The 17,094-nt window shown below is 40.5% G+C and overlaps 2 protein-coding genes across 5 annotated transcripts; one reads left to right on the top strand and one right to left on the bottom strand.

Annotated features, from left to right (window-relative positions):
- Positions 1-895: 895 nt before the first annotated feature.
- atf5a (activating transcription factor 5a) lies at positions 896-6,142 on the top strand. Its single transcript, XM_008427681.2, has 4 exons — positions 896-1,575; positions 2,470-2,718; positions 3,000-4,188; positions 4,311-6,142. Exons 2-4 carry the CDS (start codon positions 2,577-2,579, stop codon positions 4,495-4,497), a joined length of 1,518 nt encoding a protein of 505 aa, XP_008425903.1. The 5' UTR covers positions 896-1,575; positions 2,470-2,576; the 3' UTR covers positions 4,498-6,142.
- A 1,977-nt stretch (positions 6,143-8,119) lies between these two features.
- On the bottom strand, positions 8,120-17,026 carry stk36 (serine/threonine kinase 36 (fused homolog, Drosophila)). Of its 4 annotated transcripts, XM_008427679.2 has the most exons (21): positions 15,509-16,143; positions 15,313-15,411; positions 15,089-15,229; positions 14,871-14,948; positions 14,216-14,346; positions 13,885-14,134; positions 13,608-13,701; positions 12,782-12,942; positions 12,513-12,670; positions 12,332-12,434; positions 11,991-12,122; positions 11,729-11,905; positions 11,541-11,632; positions 11,391-11,454; positions 11,066-11,164; positions 10,911-10,985; positions 10,713-10,830; positions 10,495-10,621; positions 9,193-9,373; positions 8,634-9,000; positions 8,381-8,526 (listed from the first exon to the last, which is right to left on the bottom strand). In XM_008427679.2, exons 1-21 carry the CDS (start codon positions 15,653-15,655, stop codon positions 8,465-8,467), a joined length of 2,856 nt encoding a protein of 951 aa, XP_008425901.1. In that variant the 5' UTR covers positions 15,656-16,143; the 3' UTR covers positions 8,381-8,464. The 4 variants fall into 4 exon arrangements, with proteins under 4 accessions (XP_008425899.1, XP_008425900.1, XP_008425898.1 ...); XM_008427677.2 differs by lacking the exon at positions 15,509-16,143 and adding an exon at positions 16,907-17,026 and having other exon boundaries at positions 8,120-9,000; XM_008427678.2 differs by having other exon boundaries at positions 8,121-9,000; positions 15,313-15,415.
- Between the last annotated feature and the right edge of the window lie 68 nt (positions 17,027-17,094).

Below are 17,094 nucleotides of genomic sequence, written 5' to 3'. Positions count from 1 at the left end.
GCAGAACTGTAAATAAACCTATTGATTCTGGCAAACAGATCATGTCGAAGAAAAGCAACTCAGCAAATGAAATGGAGGAATGGTCAGACGGAGACGACGTCTGGTGATATAGAGGTAATCTGAGGGAAGAACAGTAGGTAAGGAGGGAAGAGAGAGAGAGAGAGATGCAAATCCCATGGCAACAGCAACCAGAAAACAAGTCTAAAATAAGGGCAGTGTCCGCTATTGCTATAGCAACAGAAGAACGGCATACACTCAGCTTTGGGATTTGCTGAGAGGAGAAAAACAAAGCTTTAATTCTAACAAAATTATTATTGATAGACCTTGTCAGTCACTATGTGGGCTGTATCTCACCGAATTAGCAAGAAAAAAATGCTACTCAGCCTGCATTTGGATAACAATTTATTATCTTCAACAATTAAGGTCGTATTCATTGACTTTCTGACATTTCCATCAACAAATTGCTTGTGGAACGATGAGCTAGTTGGGATAAACATACCATCAACATGCATTAAAAGTAAAATCATTTAAGTCCAAATTTGAATTATAATGCTAAAAGCTGTTTTAAAAACAATGTAATCAGAAAATTTAACTCAATATTTAATCAAGAAAAGCAATTTTGTTTATCAAAAATAAGAACTAATATTTTAAAACTGAAACCTAAAGTGCAGCTTTTTGTTAGTGTGGAAAAGTGCTGTACCTGTCACCACACCCGGTTTGTTTACATGAAACATGTGCACCGTCTGCACTGCAGGGAAAAAAGACAACATTGATGCTTCGCCTTGCCTACCACTATCCAATCATATTTCACAGCGACCCTATTCCAGCCAATGAGAGCGCGGCAGTAAGAGGTCGAACAGCCAATCACAGTGAGCGAAAACCACTGATGCAACGGACCTGCAACAGCCCCCTACTGAACACGAAAAGTAAAATAGTACGTCTACAACAATATACCGTGGTCTATGGTAAACTGAATTCTATGTACACTACGGAGAGACGCTGTTTAAGTTGCTGGTTATGAACAGCACTGCCCCGTTGAGTTTAGAAACTGACGTTGCTAGCTTGTCACCGTTACATCTCATCAAAACCCTGCAGTAACTGAATTATTAAAACTAAACGTTCTGTGTTTTCACGGCAAGAGCATGACGTAGAATTGACATAACTAAACTATGAATGCGTCTTAAATGACTTAATTGAGATGTTGGAATCACAACTTTTGAAACAAGTCATTAATAACAGCTGGGAGAGTGGGCCGTCCTTCGGTGGTCCTCCGCGGAGGGAGTGGGCGGAGTGATCTACACAGAACAACAACAACACGTTCTACCCCGGTGACGCAGTCGGTTGCTAGGTGTGAATGAACTGATGCTTTGTCTCGGTCAGTCGGCTCCTCAGTTTACAGGTCGACCACAACAAAGCAGCATCTTTTCCTCTCTGTTTTTGTGCGTCGTTCCGGGTTATTCGGAGCTAAACATGGCTCTTTAAGTTCTTGTTTGACGTCGCTGGACCAGAAACGAAGTCGTGCTTTGCTTTAGCAACGCACCCCCAAGTGCTCTACAGTTTTCCCGCAAGAATGGAGTAAGTCAAACTCTTCTACTTCTTCTTTTTTTTTGTTGTTGTTATGGCTGACCATTGGATGTCATTGACTTGTTTACTTCCCACTTTGTTTGAAAATTCCTATTTAATTTTAAACTTCTTGTTTGCCCAGTTGTCACTGTTTTTTGTGATTACTTCAATAAGAGTTTATATATATATATTTTGCTAAACTGTACTTTTGTGTAAATGCATGCATTCAGCTTTTTAGATGTACCATAAATCCAGGCATATATTGTCACTTTTCAGTTGTATGTCCCAATAGTTTTAAATTATTTTACTTACTTACTGCCCAGTTATTGTGTAAGATTATGAAAATTAAACGACTCCCTGGTAACAGCCTATAAATTGTCATTGTTGTAATCTGAACCGTTTAAGTGATCAAGCAGAGGATTAATTTAAAATGAACCTGGATTGGAGGCAGTTGATCTGCATTAATCCCATTTAACCACCAGGGTGCTTCTCACTTGAGACACATGGTTACTGTGGAGTTTCTACATCAACAGTGGTGCCCATGACAGCACTACTGAAAGGTCCCACGTGTTTTCAGATGTGAAGTGCACTTTTTGCACTTTTGCTTTGAGGGCCAGTTAAATATCCAAAGGAGACAGTCGTGTCTTCCRTATCACTTTTTGCTACAATAGCTTTTATTTGAGGTAGTGCATTTTGGTTCTTTAATTAAGGGCATTCGCATGTAACTTCTTCTGATTTGTAGCTATTTTCTTTCCTGTCACATCTCATCAAAACATGTCATTGTGTGGACATTACTTGCTGAAGGAAGCACTGCCTGTCACTGGTTGTTCCATGACTTGATTGAACAATCCGGATGTTTTCTAAGTTGCACGGCGTTCTGATCCCTGCCTCCTCTTGTCCCTGCAGGTTTCATTATGCTCGCCCTGCCCTGCTCTCTGTGGCCCATCTGTCAGACCCCGCTCGCTCTCAGCGTGTGCTCGGACTCGGACTAAATCAAGGCGTCAACAGGCAAAATGATGGCAACATCAGCTCATGTTTGGAGGACTCTTCGTGTCTGCCCGGCAGACCCCCTCGCTCTCTCTCACCCACAGGCTAACCACAGCCAATCACAGGGGTGCAGGGGGGAGGTGTCAGAGGAGAGCCCGCATTTAATTGGTGAGTCGCAGCGAGTGCGTTTTTTTTATATTTTTCCCCATTTCAGGTGGGCTCGGCACTGCAGCACATTCGTCCTTCTTGAACAGTAAGTAAAAAACTAGCTACGATTGTTTTGTCGATATTGCCGGGCGACTTCAGGAAAAATGTTCTGCATTTACGATTGTCGATCAAATTGTGCCTGCACTGCTAGCTTGATATTTTAAACTTTTGTTTTTCCTCTTAGCTCTAACATTTTGTGCATCTAACAGATTGTTCCAAACATTTTTCCTCCTCCTTTGTAGGTGATGGTCTCACTGACTGGATGACGGAAGAAGTGGATTTCTCCTCGTACCTCCCAAATCCTCCTTCCCCTCCCTCCTCCACCAATGCCTCCCTTCCCCCTTCACCCCTTCAGAATGATATCCAGGTGCCCTCTGACTTGGAGGTCATGACCTCTTTGCTGCAAGAGGAACTCGCCCAGCTTGAGGACTACTTCCTGTCTGAGCCACTGCCAGAGAAAGGGCAGAGGCTGGGAAAATGCGACAGGGGTCCACTGCCGGCGGGTCCTCAGCCATTCAGTCAACTGCCATACGCCTCGTACTCTGCGTCCACCCAATCAGAGTCCAACCCACTTCTTGTTACCCTGGCAACCGGGGAGCTGGACCTGCTGAGCATCTGTGGTGGGCCCATAGGGCGATCCAAAATTCCTAGACATGCCCCGTACAGCTGCAGCCGCCCCAGTGGGTGTGGTAGGAAAAGAGTTCTGGAGAGCGTGAGGTTCGGCGAAGGCTACGAAAGCAACGTGTTGGGTTCCAAAGGAAGTAACTCAGGTAACTCTGCTGTGGCCCTGACGAGTAATTACGGCTCCGTGGAGGACGAGCAGCTGGTGGGGAAAAGCTACTGCCTGGGCAATGCGATCGAGGTCAGACGATGTGCTGGCTTATCCAAAGACGAGAAAAACTGCTGCTTTACCCAAGACGTGATGAGTGGCGCCAAGGTCGTTGGTGGCGGGTTTGGCTTTGGTGTAACACTGGACCCTCCTCAGAAGAAAGAGGATGTGATGATGTACAGCATGAGGGAGGTCAGCGGAGGCACCGCGAACAGCGAGGTGCTGAGCAGCATCAAGGCCAGCGTGGAGGTGACCAAGGCCACCGTGTCTTGGAAAACCGACAGCGGTGAAAGCTGCTACATTCCAACGACGCCTCAGTCCGAGGCCTTCAGCAGCTTCTTGGGGAACATCAACGAGCAGGTGAAAACGGAGAGTCTGCAGATGCTACAACCCGATTTACACTGCAATTACCTTGACGATCAGGCCCCAGAATGCTTCCTGATGGCGAGGGAGAGTCTGAATCTGGACAGCTCAGGGCACAGGCAGACATGCAGGCTAAGAGAAGACCACTGCGCTGTGAAATACGAAGTAGACATCATTCCACACGAAGGCGGCGAGCGAAAGCAAAAGAAAAGGGATCAGAACAAAACCGCCGCTCATAGGTAAAATCTTTGCTCCTACTGAATTTCTTTAAAAGCACCAACAATTTTCATATGACTTGCGATAAAAAAAACAAAAACAAAGCAACAAACAAACAAAACTCAACATCTTTTGCTTGACTTAGGTATCGCCAGCGAAAAAGGGCGGAGCTAGATTCTTTGGAGGAGCAGCTGCACTGCCTGGAGGGGAGGAACCGCGAGCTGCGAGACAAGGCAGAGTCCGTGGAACGTGAAATCCAGTACGTCAAAGACCTGCTGATCGAAGTTTACAAGGCACGCAGCCAAAGGCTCAAGCAGGACACAACAGCGTAACGCCGCACGACTGCAAGTACACTCAGACCGGGCAAAGCCGAGAAAATGCGCAACTTTTATTTGTTTTCTCGTGAACTGAATGTTTCATGTTTTTTGTTTGTTTGTTTGTTTTTTTTCCGTTGGTGTTGTTTTTATGATGCGGGGGCCACTGCATGCTTTGCTGATGTGAATTGTTTTCCTAATTTTAAAATCAATTCTTTCTCATTTGTTTTTGGCACTGAAATCACCTGAGCCTTCACTGTGGCGCTGCAATGCTTTACCTGACAATCATCTTTAACAGATCTTCCTCTTTCTCTGAATCTACTGAATAACTTTGGGKTTTTTTKGGGTTTTTTGTGGTGGGGGTTGTAATGTCATTTAAACAGCAGGTTACATATTTATTTTTAGCCTTACATTGAAATTGATGTCAGCAATAGAATCTGAAGAGTCTCYTTTWATTCCTATTTAATTATTACTTTTGAAATAAAGTTGCTGTAAGAGTTATGGAAGTAGATGGRTTAGTACTTGTGTTTTGGTGAAACATAGACTTATCRGAACTGTTAAGTTTTAAAATTAAAGAAAGTTCTGTGAAACAGTCTGATATTTTTTTCTTATTTAAATACGACTTCAGATATATTTTAAACAACTTGTGTTGCTCTAATGATCATATTTGGGACTATCTAATTCCCCTTGTGTTTCATAACTTAATACAACAGATCAAATCACTGCAACATTTTGCAGCAACTGCTGCAAGAAATGTTCAATTAAAACAAGTGTAATCCTAAATGCTTTAAAGTAAACTGAGATGTTGTTGTGCTATGGCTGTAAAGTTTACTTTGCAATAAATAAATAAATCTGTTTTGCAGCTCAGGATAAATGATCTGTTCTCCAGATCTACAAACATCAGTAGATAATTATGGCAGGAGATAACAGACTTGAAGCTTTTCGGTTTTGTCCCCCCCCTCTCTCTCTCTCTCTTCTGTGGGATTTCATATTTTCCTCTTGGATTGAAAAACATACTTTTATATCTGGGTGCACATATTGTAATTAGTGGTGTTTTAGCAGCCTTTCTCTGCATGCTCTTCCATTAATGTATTTTTCCTTCTCTGAAACAGAATATTTAGAGATTCAGAAATGAGGATTGTCTCCTTAAACTGCTTAAGGCAATAAGTTTTATAGGCCTCCAGCTGAGCTGCACTAATTTGTAACTTTTTATATGTTCAGGGAGTAGTGCGTTGATTTTTTTTTTTTCTAAAAAAATGTTGAAAAAAGAAACAAATTCATCAGAATGTTTATTTTTAGGCCGTGTGAAATATTTTGCAAGTCATTTATTTCTCTAATAGAAACTCTTTTGCACATTACTTTACAAAGCTTTTCCTTTTTTCTTTGCACATTTAATTTTTAGACAATCATTTATTTGCACTTTGTGTTTCTGTCTGTCTGTTTTTTTTTTGTTTTGTTTTTTTTTTTTGGCTTGGGATTCATGATGTTTAACCCCCTGCGGTGTACTATCAACGAAACATGTTTAAACCAAAAATACGGGCCGACAACTCATTGTATCTCTTTGTAATTTTGAAGCGATGTATCCACTATGTATGTTTTTTTTCTGTGTGGTGTAAACTTTCCATTAAAAAAAAAGGAATACATACATGAATAAAAAGCTTCATTAACTTGAACCCGTGTGTTAATTCGTGTGTGTGTGTGTGTGTTTAAACCTTTCGGAATAGAAATGGCTTTCAACCTACAGGACTTGAATTAAAAACGACTGACCTGAATAGTTTTCTTCCTTTCCTTTAGTTGGATAATTTCGGTTTCTGTAGATWGAAGCACGGGCCGCAGGACAAGAACAAGAAAACCAAACGCGTTTAATTTTCACCCAACGTTATTAATCTGATCGTCTTCGAGTCTTTAGTTTCTTGTTAAATGGAAGCGAATGCAAAGAAATGAAACGAGCATTTTCTGTATTAATCATTTAAACTTGGCGATGAGTTGTTTTTTCTCCGTGCGTTCATCCTTTGGGCACTTTTATTTATACAAAAGGATCTTAGACTAGCACTTTAAATCTATTTAGAATAAACAAAAAAAAAAAAAAGTGAATGAAAAATGACTTACGGTCCAATCCGTTCACATAATAATAATAATAAAACCAGTCACTAAAACTCCGCATAGGCAGCCCGATCCGGCTGTTTTATTTCAAAACTGAAAACAACTCCGCTGTGACAGTAAACATCACATCTCCGTGACGTAAAATATGTTTCTTTCTGCGGTTTAAAATATTTATTAAAGATACTTTTTTTCCCCAAATTTTTTTTTGTTGCAATAAACGACCCTTAATTCATTTAGAAGTAAAGAACAGAGACATTMAAATGCACTCAAATCATCTTAATCTTGCAGTTGCCTATATAGAATAAATGACATAATGATTTAAATGTATTGTGTTTTGTCGTATTAATTTCTAAACATTATCGCCTCGAAGAAAAACAAAAATGCATGTTTGAAAAGTCTAAATGAACGTGATTGCTAAACGGWTTCCCATTTTGAGCCAGCGCTGACTGTCTGAAGGACTTACTTAGAAAAAGAAATGCTTCACCTTGAATCTCTCATTTGATATTTAAACGCGAGAAAACGTCATTAGAAAATAGTTGTTAAACATAAACAACCAATTAAGAGCAATCTGAATTCGTTTTACGTTTAGATATTTGATCTCGCTGGCATTTGTCGCTGTTGCTGAAGTTAACGCAGTGTTTGACACTTAGCGCCTGTAAACGTTTTAAGGAATAATCAAACCGAAAAACACAACTTAATACGTAAACAAATAGTCGAGGCGTGACTAAGTTCATGGTGGAASAAATATAKAAAAAGTCTACACCTGCTTGTTAAAATGCAGAGCTTTCATGATGTAAAGTAGAATGATAAATCCTTTAAATGTTTGATTTTAATGAGATTTTTATTCATRTACAGCGAAACTGGAAACAAACAAATGAGTGACAAGGTTCAAGTAAAGAAGAATACAAAAGCTGCAGTAACCTGGTTGTTGCCTGTTCACATCCTAAGCTCCTTTGTTGAACCACTGAGTTTCAGTATCGGGTTTTCTTACACCTGCCATTAACCAAAGTCAAGTTATTTAACATTAAAWAAAGGTCAGCAGTTTTGGGACGTTTTTCTTGRCATTTGCATCCTTCAGCTAAAGAGTTTGCTTGTAGAGATGTTGCAAATAATCAACAGTAAAGAACCAACAGGCAGTTCTGGTCTACATGTTTCCATGTGTTTTCAACCATTAACGATAATGGTTGAAAGACACAAACATTTTCTTCCAGAAATAAATAAAAAAGGGATTTTGACCGGACAAAAATCACCTAAAACCTTGAAGAAGAATGTGCTACATTTTGCAGAAACCCAACTTGAACTTTAGGCTAACTTGGGAACAAAGACAAAAACTGCACATCAATTACAAGAATACAATTATCCACTGTGAAATGTGGCGGTGGCAGCATCATGATCTGGTGATGTTTTGTTCAGATGSAAAAAGACTTYCTCCAGGTGGATAAAATCATAAACATTTGTMAAGAACTAAAATCTTTAGGYGTTTGCTAGAAAGCTGAACATAAGTTTGACKSCTACAGAMWAAKWYTTGAGMGATTAAATCGAAGAAAAAGCTGAAGGAGCAAGCAGGTCGCTGCAGCTTGGAAATGTTGGGAAATTGCTTTTTCTTTTTTCTTTTTTACCGGGGTTTGTGGAGTTTTTATTCCCACTTCATGYTTAAAGCAGTCAGAAGTGTCGTCCAAACATTGTGCAGCACACTTCTAAGGGACACGGTGCAGTGCTGACGTCCCTCTTCTCGTTAACTTCCCCGCTGCACTGCATCCTGCTGGCTGCAAACATCTGCTCCGTCACCGCGTCACCAGCTGCTCCGACGTGTGAATGCGCTTGTTTACTGCCATTGTTCTCTTTGCCCCACCCTGAAGAGTCACTGCAGCTTCCTCCCATTTTAAACTTTGCTGCAACGTATCCCAGCCAGTTCCCCACCGCCCTGCAGGCCGTCCGCCGCACCTGTGTGCAGGAGTCATTAAGAACGTCTATCATCTGTCTGAAAATGTCAGCCTGCAGGTTATGCGCTCCATTAGCCCCGAATGGTTCCCAATTCCCCACAAACCTACATGTGGCAGCTCTGATCTGGTCGTACGGATGAGTCAGCGCCTGCTGCAGCGCCGCGGCCTCGACAGATACCCGAGGGGAAGCGGGCTGAGAGGAGMAGCGGGCCACTTGGGACAAGAGATTCAGGAGCTCCACAGCACAGTCCCACAGCTCATCCTGCCGCAGCAAGTCAGAGAGCAGAGAGCTGGCAGTTCTGGTCACAGCGGTGGGAGTTTTGGACGGGAAGAGCTGGTTGCTCTGAGTTGACGAAAAAAAGCCAGAAGCACCTCCTCCGACGTGGGACACGGAGCGCTCAGGATCACACAACAGCAAACGGCTCAGCAGGGAGAGAGGCAGCTCCAGCTGAGAAGGAGGGAATGTCTGAATCACCTGCAAAGCCACAAAAAAAAAAAAAAATCTGAGCGCTTGTCACACATCCAACATTTGACTTGCAAAGTGCAAAGATGTTAAATTGTAAAGTATTGCTTCTCAGAGAGGAGCACGRTGCAAGAGCCATTGTGTGTTGCATCAGACTTTTGTTTGCCATTGAGGTCTTTATAGGAGCAAGAGAAGGCCACTGACCTGCAGGAGGCTGGAAGCAACATGACAGCTGTCATACACCTGCAGGACGGCGGCCATGGTGTGTRGCGGCAGGTCCAGAGCAAACGGAAAGCAGAGCAGGTGGCAGCTCAACGTGGACAGAGAGTCGCAGCTCAGCTCCGTGTCGGCTGTCCCACAGGGAGGCTTGGCTGATAAATGAGGACTGCAGGGTATAAATGATGATGCTGTTAGCTCGCAGTGCTGGAGCTCTGTGGATTTATGACTTCTAATCCAAAATGGTTTAATTAGGAAAACACTTCAGAAAATTTTACTGGGATTCTAAGTGACAGGCAAACACAACATAGTGCATTATTGAAAAGTGGAAGGAATAAAAAAAATTAAAAAAAAAAAGAAACCGTGGAGAAGTTTGTTATGTAAAACCAAGGTTGGGAAATCCTTAAATTTCCCATGTTAATCATTCAGGTGTGCCTAAATGCTTGCTAATACAATACACCGCCTATTTACCTAAAGTCTGCGCCGCACAGCTCCTGCAGACTAGCAGCAGCAGCAATTATCAAACACGTGGTAGAAMAGCATTTCTGGTGAACTTGACATAGGAGCTACTTCTCAGTCTGACACTCCTAAGAATGGCTGTAAAGCAGCATAATGTCGTGAAGACATGCTGTAGGCAGTGTCAGAAAGAGCCGAAGCTTCTTAGTGTGGCGCTCAGGAAGAGTGCRGCAAATGTCACGGTCGGACAGCAGGGAAACAGGGGAGTGTTGTCCAGTCAGATCGCCAATTCCCGAAACCACATACGCACAAAAAAAAAAAAACTAGTAATTAGCGCACATAAGGTCAGTGTGACCCCACCGGCTCGTGTACAGAGTAAAAAAAAACACTTGTGGAGTTCTAATGACCCCATTTCTTAAGACTGCGGGAGAGTTAAAGAGACAGACTCCCAATTTCCAGTTTCTTTTTAATTATTTTTAACATATGCACCATTTTCATACCAACTGAAGGCAACATAGTTAGTTGATTGTGCCATTTTATAGCACAATCTGCCTAGAGACTGGAGGCAATTTTCATCCAAACAAAGCAAGAGATATTTTGCAAAGAAGAATGGGCAGAAATGACGGTTCTAAAAGGTTTTGGCTCAGAGAAATAAACTCTACATCTTAATTTGAAAAAAAAAAAAAAAAAAAATTTTTTTTTTTTTTTTTTTAATTATGCATCATTTTCCTTCCACATCACATTAACACACTACTTGGTACTGGTCTATTATAAAAAGAAAAACCTGAAAAGTTGAGGGTGTAAGTACTTTACAAGGCGTTGTAAAACACTAACCAGTCGTTGCTGAGCAACCAGCAGAGCGTGTWTACACATTGAGACTTTTTGTCAGAAAAAAGAGGAATGCATGAGTACAGGTCCTTTGTGAAGATGAGCAGCGCAATAGACAGAAAGGAGTAAATTCCTGAAAAAAGAAAGAAAGAAAAAGTCATTATTAACATGTACAATAGTAAATGGAAAAAAAAAAAAAAAACGTTTTGAGATTTGGGTTTTACCATCTGCTGAAAATAAGTCCAGGTTTGGCGTTGGGCTTGTGAGCGAAGAACCAACTTTTTTCCACAAATCCAAGAACACAAGTGGATTTAACTTAGATGAGACCGAAGCGTTGTCATCCTGAGGAAAATAATAAATGATACTCACAATGCGTAGAGATTTATTGCTGAAAATGTAGTGCGTCTTACCCGGCGCCTCACCTCAGACAATGCGTGTAGGAGTAAAGAGAGGAGGCCATCATACAGTCCCCAACCAGGAGGCGGTAAAACCAGGGGCTTAGAGTGCACAGAAACAAACATGCTATAAACAAGTGCAGGAAAGAATAGACTGTAATGAATGACGTATTGCTTGGTACCGAGGGAGGTATTTTCAGCAGGGAAGTCAAATTCTCCACGTCAACAAAAACATCAACACCATGTAGAGTGAAGAGAGATAAAACAGAAGCAGCGAGCGGCTAAAGAAAAAAAACAAACAAAAAAAAAAACAGAGAAAAAGCATCAAAATCTTATCTGATTTAAAAGGGGCAGCTTGATCTCATAAAATATTGTCAGGAACACAAAAACACAAGTCATGGTCAAATCAACACAGATGAAGAAGACTTTTTACTTCCAAACAACAAACCAAAAATCCAAACATGTTATAAAAATGTGCTTATTGGACTGATTGAAGAGAGTACTTACTGCCAGAGCAGTAAGATTTGACTGACTGATAATCGTCTTGAGCGGCTCAGTGAACTCTTCCAGTCTGCAGGGTGAAACCAGAGGAAGGTATGTAAATAAATATTCAGCCTGTAGTTGTGCTGTACTCAACAAAAAAGAAAGGAATAAAACCTGGGCTCGTCTTCCACCCAACCACGATGCCTTTCCCAGTAGAACAGAATAAATTTAATAATTTCTCCAAGAGTAAGCACATTCCTCTGCTCCTGAAGAGAAAATACAAAAAAAAAAAAAAAAAAAAATCAGGAGGTTTCTAGTAAACAAGGGTTATTTTAGGTGTGCTTGTATTACAGAAAAGTAACCTTGATAAAGTCAGAGTTTGAAACAGAATCTCTGATCAACTCAAAGAGGGATTGTGGTAGTTTAAGTTCATGGCTGATGTGGTGAGACTTCTCTAGGTCAGGGGTCACGATCAAGTTACGTAGGACTTTTAGCACCTGCTCAATCTGCTGCACATTTATAACACCGACACCTATCAGCTGAACAGAACAAGAGTAACCTTTAAGTTATGTTAGGACAGAATCGCCAAGTAATTCATTGTAGAAACAAAATGAAATCACTCACCTGAACCTGAAATGCTCTAATGCTGGATTTAATTTGACATATGACGTCATTGTAGTTCACGAGCTTCTTCTGCTGCCTGCTTAGGTCTGTTTCCTGGACACGATTCTCACAGTGCCTTTCAGTAGCAACATCCTGAAGGAAGAAGAAATTATTTTCCCAGGACAATTGTCTCAATACTTTGTAAATCACAGCAAAAGTATCCACATCCCTCTGAACAGACATTAGATTGGCGGCTCTGTGGTTCACTTTCTATGATAACCTGTTACATGAAATCCAAAACAAAATATAAATATTATAATATTGAAGTTTGTAATTGCAAAAGCAGAGTGAAAGCTGCTGACCTGCCTGCGAAGTGTGGCTGGTCCGTCATTCCCTCTGCGCACGAGTCGCGGCCCGACCTCAACAGAGGGAAACTCCTGTTCGTAGTCTCTGCTGATCTGACCCCTGGTGAGAAAATGAGCAGAGTAACAGTATAATTCAGCTGTACATGTTTCATTAGTTTCTATGCTTCCTGAAACAAACCTTTGTGTTGGTGTGGCGCGTGTTTTACTCTTCAGGTTCATGCTTTGATTGACTGCCGTGGCCAACTGGCCAGAAGCTGCAGGGACTTCAATGGAGAGGGCTTTAGGCGACGCCATTACTGCAGCAGGATTCACTCTTTCACATCCTTCCTTCTTTTTCTGTTAAGCGACACCAAACAGGTTAAATGAGCATCTGAAAATGATCTAAAAAAAAAAAAAAAAACACACTAAAATTTACCGCTGGCTAGCTTTAGCACCGTCACTGCTAACCTCTCTCTTTTGGAGCTCCATCTGCTCCCTGGCCTTTCTCATTAATATGCTCTCTCCTGATGTCGGCACAGACTTTTCTGCCACTTGCTTCAGCTTCATGGCCACCACGTCTGGGCTGGGTGTGACTGTCAGCGGGCTGAAGAGGTTTGTGTCGGACAGCACTGCCATCGCCACGAAAACAAACTTATTCAATTTAGAAATGTAAGCAACTATTTAAAGCTTTGGAAAATCTATTAAACTCGTGGTCCAAGATGTAAAGCTTGTTACCAACAAAAATAAATCGAAGTCAGTATTTCTATTTGTTTTGGCAATATCTGTTGTAAATATTTAACGGAGATAAAATCTACCCTTCAAAAACAAGCTTCTGCCTGCACAGTGAGAAAACAGACAGCAAAATATCAATGATGTTGATATCATTATTGATATCAACATATAAATGATATCAACACAAAGAAACACAATTTCTTTGTGTTTTTTATTTTTTCCTCCAATGAAGTTGAACAGTTGCCTCCTTCAAACTTTATGAATGAGATTGTGTAACATTTCAAATGAATACTGCACGGATTTGAAAACAATCTAGCTTAATCTTTGCACCTCTTGTGATGACATCAACACAAAAAGACAAAGCAGAAATGTTATTCTTTCTTTGCTGTGTTTTTCAAGAATGTTGAATTGTCTTAAAAAATAAAAAAAAAAAAAAAAAAATCCTGAGTTGGAAATTCTTACTTTGTTAGTCAGGTGTGTTTTAATGGTATGAATAAATTTTTCTTGTAGAAGAGAAATCATCAGATATCATCTATGATAAAAGAAAAGGTTTAAAGATTACCTAAAACACCATCAGCAACAAAGGAGTGGTGCAGGAGGTCTGGCCATGACAAACGTTTCTGTGGGTCTTTAGTCAACAAACCTTTCAGGAAACTCTGTGAAAGACATGAAAACGTATGTTTTTTTATTCCTGATAAGATTGTATTGGTGGGGATGTGTAAGGACGATTCTGAAATGTAACATGCTGATTAATATCTTTTCCATCTGCTTGTCACACAGCAGTTCAATCTACTTGACTAGACTGGAAACTTTAGGATGTTAAACGGCTGTACTGTCACCATGCAGCTGTCGCTCATCGTGTCCGGCCATTTGATCGGATCTTTCACAATGAGCTGCACCAAGTGGAAGATGGAGTTGGTGTAGAATGGTGGCACCCCCGTGTGGAGCTCATACAAAATGCAGCCCAGAGCCCACAGGTCAGCGGTGTGGTCGTACGGCTTCTCCTCTACGATCTCAGGCGACATGTACAGCGGTGTTCCCTTGATGGAAGTCAGGACCAGCGTGGAGACGCTCATCGCTCTGGCAAACCTGTGGCAAGATTTTGAGTAAATAAGAAGTTTGGAAATAGCTGCATTTAAACACAAAAAGGAAAAAAAAAAAAAACCTCACCCAAAGTCACAGAGCTTCACCACACCGCTTTTTCCTAGCAGGATATTTTGAGGTTTCATGTCACGGTGAAGGATGCGATGGGAGTGTAAATAATACAGAGCAGAGACCAGCTGGCAGGCAATCTCTCGCACCTTGGAAAATGTTGAGGAGTCAAATATGCATTATGTACAATCAAGTGGAGTAAATGTCATCATAGGCAAAACTAAAGTTCATGATTTTCATTTTTATGGTTTTAATAATTGTTTTTTTTAAAAATCAGATTATGACAGCATATTCTGTCATAATCTGAAAGAATGAGCGTCCAGAATACAAAACTAGAAACAGGAAAACCTAAAAAAAAAATGAGGTCACAGACGTGCATCATCCTTCAGGTAATCATGTGCTTTATCTGTTTTATATCTCCGTTATTTCACACATCAGAGTTAGGTAATAAAACAACCAAAAATAACATTACAAGTAAAATACTCTATATAAATACAGCAAACAAACATTTTACTTTAAAATATTCTATAATAGACTGTAAAAAGTCTAAGGTGAATAGGTGTGGTTGGTTCTGCTGTTATGAGACAGTTAAACATTTTCTGGTCTGGTCTAAGCCCCCAATGTTTGTGGGCCTCTGGATCTCACACACGCCATGACTTTGAGTAGTGAATACCTGGCTTTCTGGCAAGTGTCCGTCATCCTCCAAAATCTGGAACAACTGGCCTTCTGCATACTCAGTTACAACCACAACCTATYATAACGAAACAATWRATTTTTTGACAAGGCAAATGGTCTRGAGACTGCAAATTCTTACAAAGGTTATACTTTTTGATATATTTTGCGTGTGCGTGTGTGTACAAACAACAATACTAAACAGAGAGTTAAAAGTACCTCGGTTTCAGTCTCAAAACTGTCAAAGAGCTGGACTATATTTGGGTGTCGAAGATCTCTCATAATTTCTATTTCTCTCTTCAAACTTCGCAGCTCTTTTTCCGTCCGACCCACTTTCGGCATAAACTTTAGAGCTACGACCTAATGATATAAACCAACAAAATGAACGAGACGAAGAGTCAAACAAACATGGGAATAAAAAGTTTCGATAAAGGAAAACTTACCTTGCCGGTGAACTTTTTTCTCCCCTTGTAAACTCGGCCGAATGAGCCCTCTCCGACCAGGTTTAGTACGTGGTAAGAATCCATCTGAACCACCGCGGGCTAACGGTCGAACCGAAACAAACACTGTGATGATAATGTAGCTCTTATGTGAAAACACAAGTGGCAGTCAACGTTATGAGCAAAACGTACAACTTACATAAAACAAGTTATTAAGACTAACGACGATGCTTTTTGTTACGTTTGGAGATTGACAAAGCCTAATGTTAATGTTAAGTTGTGTTTTCAGTAACTGAAGAAACGGTTGTGTGGACCTACTTAACTGCCTCGCAATAAAAGTTATCATTAACTCGTTTAATTTGACTTTTTATGCGTAAACCTTTAGAGGTTATCATAGTTTGGACTGATTACGACACTATATCAACAATAAACATATATATTTTTAAAATAATTTTACGACATAATGAAAAATTCAAATCCGGCATTTCTGTGGACGTAAAAATGGACGGGGGTCCTAAGCCCAGCGACAGCTGTTTGCGTTCCTAGCAACAGGCTCCTTCATGAGGAAAACAAAGCGCTCTGTGGCGTTCTTACAACGAAATCTACAACAGTCAGAGGGCGCTGTTGGTTGTAAATGTGATTATCATCACTTTTACAGTCATAAGAACGAAATAGAACAAAATCTTTCAACACACTTGACTCAAATAATCAGATTATTAGCGGAACTCTGGAAAACTTGACTGGATACTGATTAGGTAATTGAACAAAATAAAGATAAAATAATAGTAAACCTATAAAACAGTCAAGGGGGATTAGAAAAAGCAAAATTAGAAAATTAGAAAAGTTATAAAAATCTAGCCTCCATCTGCATTTTTTTTCTAATAAATATTGAAATTCTCTATTGTCTTATTATAAATATGATCAAGTTTTTCTTAGTTTTTAACTTAGTTTTATCATTTCAAATGTAAGGGTCTGCTTTAACCTCAGTCAAACACTTTGGAATGGACKGAATAAAAATATTATACATAAAGTGATTGAATGACTGATAACAGCTTTATTATTCCGTAATGGTCATATTATTAATTGCTATAAAATTGCAGGCCTGCTCGTGTACCTATCTTCTTCCGCCCAGCCTCCCTCTGTGCCAACTGCAACGTGGATTTAGCAAACGAAAACCGAAGAGCATCTATTTACTCAGCTATTCGCCAGAGGGCGCAAGTGTTTTATCCGAACAGCAAGCGCGTCTTGGCTTTTGCTGTTAGTGATACGTACCATATTCAGGTCCCTATAATTTATRCTGCCAACTGACAAATTCCCATAGAAGCAGGTTACAATAGTAGATTTGTGATACTTTGCATGTTTAGACAAGATCTTTTTAAATAGGTCTCTTGTCCCACCTGTAACAAATGTGTTACACCCCTTCTTAGATAAGTAWATAGAATCAGTTATGTTTATTTACGTAGCATCTATTCACCGCAATTGTCATTTCAAGGTAGGTCTATGTAATTTATAAATCTAATTCAGTTTAAAGGATATTCAAATCGGTCCAGAACATTTAAGCATAATCTAACTTTAGTCGAGAAAAGAAGGTCTTTACAGAGTTGTGAGGAACTGCAGATGAAGTCCTCATCTGAACTGTGCRTCCAATGAGCGCCTCCAGAGACTGCCCCCGGTAAAGGAGAGATTGTGTGTCCATATTTTAACATATGACAGAATCGCTCCGTCCTCAGAAAGCAGTGGTCGCCTCAGCGCTTACAGGTGGAACATGAAAATGGATCATGACCG

This window comes from Poecilia reticulata, linkage group LG14, assembly GCF_000633615.1.
Source record: "Poecilia reticulata strain Guanapo linkage group LG14, Guppy_female_1.0+MT, whole genome shotgun sequence".
NCBI lineage: Eukaryota > Metazoa > Chordata > Actinopteri > Cyprinodontiformes > Poeciliidae > Poecilia > Poecilia reticulata.
This window is presented reverse-complemented; position numbering and strand designations above follow the sequence as displayed.